General features: G+C 46.0%; 2 protein-coding genes across 2 annotated transcripts; both read right to left on the bottom strand.

Annotated features, from left to right (window-relative positions):
• Nucleotides 1-36: 36 nt before the first annotated feature.
• idh2 (isocitrate dehydrogenase (NADP(+)) 2) lies at nucleotides 37-7202 on the bottom strand. The gene is made up of 11 exons (XM_049031476.1): nucleotides 7012-7202; nucleotides 3580-3671; nucleotides 2794-2959; nucleotides 2540-2700; nucleotides 2305-2448; nucleotides 1945-2081; nucleotides 1555-1706; nucleotides 1197-1309; nucleotides 1010-1107; nucleotides 763-855; nucleotides 37-545 (listed from the first exon to the last, which is right to left on the bottom strand). Exons 1-11 carry the CDS (start codon nucleotides 7124-7126, stop codon nucleotides 461-463), a joined length of 1356 nt encoding a protein of 451 aa, XP_048887433.1. The 5' UTR covers nucleotides 7127-7202; the 3' UTR covers nucleotides 37-460.
• A 2038-nt stretch (nucleotides 7203-9240) lies between these two features.
• tmed3 (transmembrane p24 trafficking protein 3) lies at nucleotides 9241-10941 on the bottom strand. The gene is made up of 3 exons (XM_049031479.1): nucleotides 10656-10941; nucleotides 10103-10348; nucleotides 9241-10027 (listed from the first exon to the last, which is right to left on the bottom strand). Exons 1-3 carry the CDS (start codon nucleotides 10797-10799, stop codon nucleotides 9794-9796), a joined length of 624 nt encoding a protein of 207 aa, XP_048887436.1. The 5' UTR covers nucleotides 10800-10941; the 3' UTR covers nucleotides 9241-9793.
• Between the last annotated feature and the right edge of the window lie 23 nt (nucleotides 10942-10964).

The raw sequence follows: 10964 nt of genomic DNA, 5'->3' as shown, positions 1-10964 counted from the left end.
CCATCGAGTGACAGATCACACAGCAGACTGACCAAACACATTTCATTTGTCTGTATTTCTGAAAGCTTCGACATCACAGACAGCAGAGAGTAAAATAAATTATGTTCTTCTAACTGCCAGCTTTAGGGGACAGTTGAAGTCTTTGGTTCTTACTGTAAAGAACTTAATGTAAATAAGAACACTTTTGGGGTGCTTTATCGAGGGAAAAAATATGAAAGATTTATGACTGAACAGGTGCTCCTGAAAGCGATCTTGGTGGGGATCATCGTTACGATCCAACGGTTCTCCAGTTTCCTTCTACAGGGTCTGGGAACCATAACAATGGAAACTGACTGTACATTCAGATGCTGTCCTAATGGAATATACACAGTCAAAAGGTTTGTTTCAGGGAAGAAGTGTGTGATAAAGGCCCTTTAAATTTAAAAACACGCTGCTGAAGATGTCTTTCCCAGGTCAGTCTTTACTTGCGGAGAGCTTTGTCCAGATTGTTCCTGATGGCATCCAGGAAATCCGTGGTGTTCACAAAGTGTTCGTTCAGCTTGCAACTGGTATTAATAACAAGGTAAGAAGGATTAGGGTACTGTTTGGGGAAAGGGGGCACTCCAACTGTGGGGTGGGGGGAATCTGGATCTTTCTAGAGTAGTGTGTTCATGCATTGAATTACTAGGAACTCACTGAGGAGGTAAACACAGGAGGGAGGTCTAGATTTGCAGTTTTTTTTTTTTTTTTGTTTGAATGTGCTGAGCAAGCTGGGAGACTCACTTGGCAAGGCCATGGATGCAGCCGGCAAGATCCTTGGTCATCACGCCACTTTCCACAGTCTCTACACACACCCTCTCCAGGGTCTGGGAAAACCTGCAAGTACAATGATTCACGTTTGTTGTGAATAACTCGCGTTCTCTGAGCACTGAAACACAGCTTGCATCATTCTCCTCTCCATGAGACACTGTTTGTCTGACTGAAAAGTCTGTCTGGTCAGGGCAAGATGGGAGTAGAAGGCAGACATTACTTGATCAGGTCGGGATTGTTGTCCAGTTTCCCACGATGTTCGAGACCCCTGGTCCAGGCAAATATGCTGGCAATGGGGTTAGTGCTTGTCGGCCTTCCCTGGAAGAGTAAAAACATGAGCACCTATGTCTTCGAGACCACAGTGGCTCCTCAGTCACTTCTACTTGAGAAGAGAGCTCCTCCCTCACCTTCTGGTGCTCACGGTAGTGCCTGGTCACCGTGCCATGGGCCGCCTCTGCTTCTATGGTCCGGCCATCGGGACACACCAGCACTGAGGTCATCAACCCCAAGGAGCCAAAACCTGAAGTACAAGGCGAGGCCCAGTCATACCCCAGTGGGGCTGCATACTGCAGGTAGCAGGTGGCCTAGTGGGTGAGAACAACCCAGGAGGAACCTTTTCTGGTACCTCTGAGTTGGTTCATTTGATCAAAAGCATCAGCTAAGTGATTGAATTTACCGGTACGAGTGCTAAAAACATCAAGTCATTCTGGACGTAATGGGGGTTCCTTTCACAAGAACCGTGTGGAGAGCAAACGAAGACCCCACCCTGGGCCAGGATGTCCGACTGCACATCTCCGTCGTAGTTCTTGCAGGCCCACACGAAGGCCCCGGAGGACTTCAGCACCTGGGCCACCATGTCGTCGATGAGTCGATGCTCGTACCAGATCTTCAGCTTGTCAAACTCTGGCTTGTAGTTCCTGCATAAGATGTCATGAATGTACATCCTGATCCACACATAGAGTGAAGAATCGGAACGTCCATTTCAAACCTGATCATCACGGACATGTGATGAAGATCTGGAGATTTTCTTCAACATTTTGCTCGCCATATCTACTGCTAACCATCTATCAATACCTCACATATCTTGCTCATCGGTTTGCTCTATATTATGGTATGTAACCCGATACCGTCACCCTTAGTGTCCATAATCCTTACTTCTCGAAGATGTCCTGGAAGATGTCTTTGAAGCGACCATCGTAGGCCTTCAGGATGGTGTTCTTTGTGCTCATGTAGAGGGGCCACTTCTTCTGGATGGCGTACTGGAAACAGCTGTGTGCAAAGCCGCTAATCGACTACGGGGGGTGGGGAGCGAGGGAGGGAGAGTCCAATCAAAATAAGAATTACTGCTGTGGCTCAAATCACAGCAGGTAGGATAGAAAGTGAAACCAGTACACCAGGTGGCAACTGGATTACAGGGGATGACTAACAAACCAAATAATGCAATTTTAATGTACAAAATTAACATTAAAGTTTCAAAAGTGATCAGAAAGGACAAGTGAGGGTGGGTGGTCTCACCTCATCGGTGTTGTACATCCCCATGCCACATCCCCCCCCAGGGAAGTCAAACACCTCCCACTCCTTGGCTTTGCTTCCGTCAGTGGGGGTAAAGATTATCTTGAATTTGCCGGGCTGGTCCACCACAAAGTCCGTCGCTCTGTACTGCTCAACAGAGATACAACGGGAATCATGGAATGACCGAAAGTCTCATGCAACAATCACCAGGGATCACGCTCCTGCCGAGAAGCCACACCTGGTCACCAAAAGCGTGCCTGCCTATGGTGATAGGCTGTGTCCAACCAGGAACCAGACGGGGAATGTTCTTGCAGATGATTGGCTCACGGAACACAGTCCCGCCCAGAATGTTTCTGATCGTTCCATTGGGACTCTTCCACATCTTCTTCAGCTTGAACTCTGGGGAGTGAGGGTGAGCATGCTCAGTGTGACACAGCTCAGCCACAAATAATTATTCCCTACCCTTATCACCATCCAAATGACCGACGCTACCTTCCACTCGGGCCTCATCTGGCGTGATCGTCGCACATTTAACAGCAACACTGTATTTTTTGGTGGCCAGGGCAGAGTCGACGGTGACCTGATCGTCTGTCTGGTCACGGTATGGAAGGCCCAGGTCAAAGTATTTCAGTTCGACGGCAACGTGGGGCAGGATGAGCTACCAGGAGCAGAAAGTAACAACATTTAGCCACATGCTATCGCGAGAGGTTAATTGAAATGTTATAAAGATTCCATACAATGGGTAAGTGGGGTGGCATGGTGGTGCAGTGGTTAGCACTGTTGCCTCACACCTCTGGGACCCGGGTTCGAGTCTCCGCCTGGGTCACATGTGTGCGGAGTTTGCATGTTGTCGTCGTGGGGTTTCCTCCGGGTACTCCGGTTTCCCCCCAGAAACATGCTGAGGCTAATTGGAGTTGCTAAATTGCCCATAGGTGTGCATGTGTGAGTGGATGGTGTGCGAGTGTGCCCTGCGATGGGCTGGCCCCCCATCGTGGGCTGTTCCCTGTCTCGTGCCCATTGCTTCCGGGATAGGCTCCGGACCCCCCACGACCCAGTAGGACAAGTGGTTTGGAAAATGGATGGATGGATGGGTAAGAAATTCTCCAGGAAATTAATTTAGGACATTTATTTACACGTTTAGGGAAATGCCAGTTAAACAAATCAGCTCCTGTTGCTGAATTCATACAGATCACACACAGTGATGTCATCCACTGGGCACCACCCACAGTAACCAGCGGAAGCTCCTGCACCACCTGATTGCCGTTCAGGAAACCCTACCTTTTCCTTGATGAACTCCCATATTATCCTGGTCATCTCATCCCCATCCATCTCCACCACAGGCTGGGCCACCTTGATACGTTTGTCAGCATCTGCAGAACAATAAAAAAAATAATTAAAAAAAAATTTGGAAATGATGGGTGGTGCCACTTCTAGAGCCGAGACGACCCACGAGCATCACGGCACAGAAACACTTCCTATGCAGCAGACCAGAAACGTTATTGCTGGGTCATTCCAAGTGGGACAGGAAAGAGAAAAGGAAAATTACAGTTTAAAGGGTGGGTGCTTTTACTAAAGAAAACTGATCATGCTGACTGGCATTTTGCAATAAAATATTGTGAAACAAAATATTACGAGGGTGGCATGTTTTGTTAGCTGAGCATCAAGACTCTCCCTCCATTTTCAGTGAAACTCAAAGGAAGAAGTTCCTTAATATCAAAGTATAGTTTGACAAAACTCGGTCCTTAGCTATTAAGCCGGGTCTCATGTCACGCTGCATCAGCTGACCTTGGGAAATGGTATCGCACAAAAACGGGAAAGACTCTGCCGAAAGCGCCCCCTCCAGGGCCGAGGACTCGGCGGCCATTCTCACACAGGACAGGACAGGGAATGGTGACCCCTTGGCAACGAGGGTCACCCCAGAAACATGTGACCCTCACATAGCCCACATGGCGGTAGCACATCACACAGCTCTGCACACTGTAGAGCAGGGCTTTCCGAAGTGGGACTCATGACACACCAGTAGGGTAAAGAGGGTCCAAGTCTCTGGCACTGAGATTTTGGGGGTCGCAGGTAGAAAAGTTTGGGAAGCCATGCTGTAAACCACGTGTGGGGAACCTGATCCATGGAATGTAAAGAGGGCCGGTGCGGGTTTTTGGAATGACCTCTCAATCAGCCAATAACACTGGGTCCCCAGGACTGGAGTTGAGAACCACTGCTATTTTATTGGCTGATTGAGAGGTCATCCCAAAAACCCGCACCGGCCCTCCATGGATCAGGTTCCCCACCCCTGCTGTAAGCAAAGATGTTTGATTACCTTTTTCACTTGCGAAGCATGTTTTCGCTAAAAACCACGCAAGACTGAGTGCCAACTGAAGTAATAATCAGGGATGATTATTTTCATTGAAGAAGTATTAGTTGATCACAGGGCATCGGTGAGTGTTATATATATGCGGCAGCTGAATCACTGGCGCATGGACCAGTGACCAGGTGACACACGTCACCTTTGACCTTTTCAACAGGTCACAGGATGCCTGCTGTCCTCTCTGCTGCCATTCAGGAAATAAGAACTTAACGATCCGTTAAAATGGAGGTTAAATTATTATTTTTATCATTTGCGCTGCTTCCAAGGTAACTGATCAGGTCACACTGCTTACCCTGTGCAAAAGCACAACATTAAATATGTGTCACTGCACACAGACAGTGCAGAGATCAATGTCTCTGTTTAATGTGTCAAATACCATAAAATTCTGCTATGCTCATGTCTGGCTTATGAGAAATGAGCCTTATTCTTTTTACAAAAGGAGAGGTGACACCCTCATTAAGCATAATTTGGACAACAGGCCAGGTGGATCTGCCAAAGGCTGGATCCTTAACAGAACTGCTGTTAAAGTATGTTATGGACAATTAAACCCTTTGCCCTCCGTGGGTCTTATTTTTTAGTTAAATAGCAAGATATGACAACTAGGATATTAACTTAAACGGGTTAAGTTATGTTACAGAACATACAGAATATTTAAACATACTTGCAATAGGCCTACCCAGAAATATCAGAAATGTACTTTTGCCACGGAAAATTCAGTAGTTTTGCCCTTACTAAAGGACAACAAAGTAAAACAGCCGAAGAAGACTTTTACGAGGCTTGGAGATTATATGCTAGTGTTAGGAGACTGGCCGGTTATCCATTACAGGATCAGAAATGCAGAGACATTAACCACAGAGAGATACGAAACGGGAAGTCTGGGAACAGGATCGCCCATTTAATCATCAAATCTGCCATGAGGATAAGATTGCAGTGCTGGTGTTTCTGGACCAGCTCACTTGCACTGGGTGTCTGCGTTATCTTCCACGGCAGTGGGGCATTGGGGGACCGCTTTGCACCGCCGGGCTCGCCGCTATCTGGACAATATTCATGCTTTTAGTCCGTATAAACCAGCCTCCGGTTCCACCGATCCGCCTTGAACCAACTAGGCAGAAGTCCTCATTTTGTCTGAATATTCAAGACACCTTGTTTATTTACAGCCCCACAAAAGAAAACAATCGGCGGTAAAAATCATAATTGTTATGGACCATCGTTTTGAAATCAAAAAGTTTAATAGGATTGTTAAAAACACAAAAATGTCAAGGCAAAGGTTGTGCAACAAACAGATACACGTTATGGTCGCTTGTAAAACTATAAAATGCCGGTTACATCTGCCCTGTGTGTAAATGACACGCGTATGTGGGACTGAAGTTGCTGCCCTTCCTCCAGGTCCAGCTTCTCCTTCCCAGGGTCTGACCTTGAAACCCTACGTTCACAGCCTTTTCCACAGCGAACCGCAGTTTAAAAAACGCACAACCTCACACAATCCGAGTAAAAATCGCAGCATTTCAACCGGCCGCGGAAATAATCACCATTTGTATTATTTCAGGGAAACCTGACTTATTATTGCCACCAAGTCACGGGCAAACTTTGCGACCTTGTGAAAGACCGCCTGCCAAGAAACAAAGGATGCGCCACCGAATTCAATCGCTGTGGGACAAAGGATCTGAAAAAGTCTGATACAAATAGCAATTGCGTTGTCCTTAATAGATTTGGGTTAAAACTGATGAGGAACGTCAGTGTCATTGAAGCCGCCACCCCTGCCATCCACCATGAATACCGCACACGGACAAATTACGAAGCGCCCAAACTTTTCTACAATGCAACTATCCGCCAAACAGGATGAAGCAGTTTAATATGCCAAACATATTAAGCTACTGCTAAATAATATTTTGACTGTTATGTCACATAAGACACGTGCAATTCATTCGCATTTAAAACAAAGCAATATAACGCGAAATTCCAACAGCTGAGCCTATTACCTCTCACCGTCATCACCAACTTTCTAGATCAAGCAGACGGTTTACTAACTAGCTGGTTACCTGTCAGTATGCCAGCTACCCTTAGGCAAAGCGGTCTTTAAAGGGCACAGAGCGCAGACTCGGTGTCGTACTTGGCTCAAATTTTAGGCAAAATGCAGTAGAAAAAATGAGGGATTACTAATGCATGGGAAAATGATTATGCCGAAGGACATCATGCACTGGTATTGGATCCCATCCAATAGTTACATGTAGGAACATGCAGCCTAATGTCAGAGACGCAGTTAACACTGACTGCGCCGTTATTCGTCTCCGCGAAACAGCGAAGACTCTACGTATAATTTAATTATAATAAATGTTAGTGAAACTCACAGTTTCGCCGCTGCTCATGATGGCAGGTTGCAAAAGACGCGATGGCGGGGGGCTTTTTGGAAAAAGCCACCGAAGACCTACAGAGAGAAGTAAGGACCTTCAAATGCCCTGCCATGTTTCACCGGATCCACCTTGAGAAACAGTCTGACGGCGCGCCGAGTTCAGAAGGAGCGCCCCCCCGAAATAAATAGAAAGCGCCTCCCCGGCGGAGCGCAGGGGACAGAGCGAGGATGATCCAAGCAGCCAGCTGGCCAATGGGGCGCGTCTGCGCCCAGCCGCCGGTGACTGCGGCGATGCGGCCACTGCCAACTCCTCCGAAATAAGCGCGGTCCGGCCAGGAGCTGGGACTCGGCCTGTTGACCTTTTGCATCCCAGTCTTTGCGTAAACTACCTATTTATTCTTGTGTTTTTCATCCTTAATATCATCTTTAATATGATATTTTAAAAAATAGAAAGCGATTCATTACGTGATTAAATTATTTAACACTGAAGGGATTCTGCATGACGTTAACGAGTGACCCCTGCCGAGCTTTTTGTGTAACTGCAGTATAACGCTATTCTTAGGCGCTGTCAGACTCGTTATCTAGAGCAGAGAATGAATGTGTAACAGTATTTAATCTCACTGTGTAAAGGAGTAACTGTGATACTCAAACTTTAACGCAGTTTCTGATGTAGCTGATTTTATGAAGTCAAACCTTTCCCGAGGGATTTTATGAAGTCAAACCTTTCCCGAGGATCATTTGTCCTGGGCTGGATGTCCCTGGTCCCAGTGACAGTCTGCTGTAAACCTAGGTTTTCATTATATGTAAATGGTCCTATGCTCAACAGAACAAATAAGCACTTATTTAATCTAAGAAATTCTGCTATATCAATCAGAGGACAATCCGTATATGTTTCATCAGTATAGCTGACTTATGTTAAGTTTATTTGAAAATCAGAAATTATATAGTCTAGCATATATTAATAATTTTCTTCTATCTATTAGCACAAAATTCATTATGTGGAAAAACTGCCCTCAGTGGGTTGATTTTTTGGGATATTGGCTGTGAAGTGGGCTGTGGACACCGCACAGAGAATTGCCTCATGCTCTGTCAGGTTCCATCCATGGGGAAATGTCCACGGAGGTTAATAGCGGACTAGAGGGGAGGTGGGGGGGGGGGGGGGGGGGGGGGGGGGCCTTGGAAAAAAATCCCGTCACATTTTGTCCCTCATTTAACCAGCGCTGCTCTAAATTTAGCAGGGAATAGCATCCATACTAGGAGAGAACCTGGCAGGCGTGGAGTCATGTGAGTTCAAGAGTGTCGTTCTGGGGGCTGTCCAGCTGACGTCCTTCAGGGGAATGAAGACTGTGCAGAATCAGCCTGGCTGTCTGGAATGTCAGCAAACTCCAAGCTGTGCGGCTGTTACAGGGTGAGGAGTCGTAAGGTCACGTTCAGCGTATACATACGCGGGCATACTTATTAAAGTATCAACAGATACAACTCAACAAATTGTGTGTGTGATGCTACCAACACACAGGTTTTGGGTTCAAATCCCAGGAAGTACCCATAAATTGTAACCATACACTATTAGGGTGAAACAGAGTACAGCTCTGGTACACCTTTGTGCCCTCAAGGTACAAACAACTTTAATGTACCTCCAATGCTACAAAAATGTCCTTCAAGGTACATTTACCTACAGCTACACTGTCAGAAAAAAAGGGTATATGAGCTTGTACCTTTGCTTGTCACTGGGGCTGTACCCTCAAGGGTCTGCCGATTGTCTCCTAGCTATAGGAAAATGTACCTTTTAAGGTACAGAAATGGACTATGACGAACATTTTTGTACCATTGGAAGCACATTAGCTGTTTGTACCTTAGCGATGTTCCTCCGAGTCCATTTCTGTATAAGGTACAATTACCTACAGCTTAGGGTAAAGTTGTCAGACCCTTGAGGGTATAGCCCCAGTGACAAGCAAAGGTAAAAACGTGTATACCCTTTTTTCTGAATGTGTACCATAAGTCACTTTGAATAAAGTTTATTTTTATTCCTCTTCCACCATGGTTGAGATGTTTGGGATGTCAGATTGCAGCTTGAAGTGTTGGGTGAACGTCACATTTCTGTGAGACTCGAACAATGATTAGTCTGTTGCTACCAGGGGCGGACTAGGATTAAAATCTGGCTCAGGATTTTAATCAGCGTGAATCAAAACGTTCGCCAGGCAATCTGCATACAGTCACAGGCATAATCTGAATTTAATTTTAATTTTATTTACTTATATTGCATCCAGAACAAAAACAGCGAATTACATGATATTGCACATTTTGTAAGAGTAACAACCAAGTGACCATTTCTTTTAATTTGCTGCATTAAAACAGCACAGTAACACGTGGTATTTTACACTGCTGAGAATCAAAGGTGACAATATTTTATCAAGGTCTAAGAAACATATCGTGCCTCCGTCTTACACCGTTTTTCCGGGTACAAATACCCAGCTTTTACCACAGATAAAATACAGGGGGCGCTGTTGTAACCATTAGGGAGCAAACAGTAGAGGGTTTGAAGGCAGTACTTACGTCATTTACCCGAACTTTGAGCTTTGGATATTTTCCACATGAGAAATACAAAACTAGGCAGGAAAATCAAAACACATAAGGAATGTAATATTTCACTCTCATTTCCTGAGGAATGTTTTGCAGTATAAGGTATTCAACATGACTTCCTTTTCAGATATAAATGCTTGTTTTGGTGAGATGTCTGCCTCTTCTCAGGGCAGCAGAGCTCACAGCCTCCACATCCCAGTCTAAGTTCTAGCGGGGACAGCAGTTTTCTTGTCAGTGAAGAAGCTTCTGAGCATGACGACCTGGCCGATGCTGATGACAAACAGGAAGAGGGTCTCCCCTATGGACCAGTAGGAGACTCGGTCCTGGAGGTCTTCTGCCCTGATGCGGTGTTGGGCCTCCCTAAGTCTGTACCTTGTCTGCGACTCCACGACCACCTTCAGGATCTCATGGATGGACATGCAGGCAGATTCCATCTAAAAACAAGTTACACGGTTATCTTTGCAAGGCTTGGACACATTTATCCTCAACTTCTCCTAGAAAAGTCATACCTGTGTGAGGGCTGCCGTTTTGGTCATGTCAGGAAGAAGCGGAGTCTCTTCCCCAGCTCGGAAATCCAAATAGATCATTTTGTGGGAAAAGGTGGAGAACTCATTACTGAAGCACACCTTATAGACACCCTTCGTTGTTGTGGTGTAAGAGAAGCTGTCATACTGCTTCTTGCGTTCCTGATACAGGATATTGTTCCTAGGATCTGTCACAAAGCAATCGACATCATAGTTCCCTCCAGCGATAACCTAAGTTAGGTGAGAAAAACAGGGAGACGTGAGGCTGTTAAACAAAACATGCATGGGAACCAGAATCCTGTTGCTTCAACAGTTTATTGCAAGATGCCGTAAGTGTCAAACTGAGTACATGTTTTACTGAACGGCGTTTCTAGCGAATAGTTACAAGAATCGGACATGCGCACTGAACTTAACCACCACCCTTTTAACAGAGGAGGTATGGAAATTACCAGGTTTTACGGTGTGTCATTGATTTAAAAATCGAGTCACCAAAGTATATCGACGAGAATAGGCCAACCTTTTTAAAAGGAAAACTTACTTGGAAATCAATATTAAACTTAACTTCGCTCTCAAGTTCTTCGTAAAAGCACTGTCTTTCGTTATCCGGTAATTCAAACGTTAACTCTGTGCTCCAGACTGCAGTAACGTGGATAAGCGCAGCGTAAAAGCAGAGGAGCCGCATGCTTCTTGGCGAAAGCTGGCGAGACAGCGCGGGTATGCAGCGGGTCGGCTCGCCCGGAGAGTCTCAGCCTGGGCGATGCAGCCCTCCGACGATCCCCCTTTCGCTACGACTGACGTGGCATGAGAGAGCAGCACTTCCGGGGATGCACCGGTCCGTCTTTACTAA

The sequence above is a fragment of the Brienomyrus brachyistius genome, chromosome 11 (assembly GCF_023856365.1).
Source record: "Brienomyrus brachyistius isolate T26 chromosome 11, BBRACH_0.4, whole genome shotgun sequence".
In the NCBI taxonomy this organism is placed as follows: Eukaryota; Metazoa; Chordata; class Actinopteri; order Osteoglossiformes; family Mormyridae; genus Brienomyrus; species Brienomyrus brachyistius.
The sequence above is the reverse complement of the archived record's forward strand: the minus strand, read 5'-3'. Positions and strand labels throughout refer to the sequence as shown.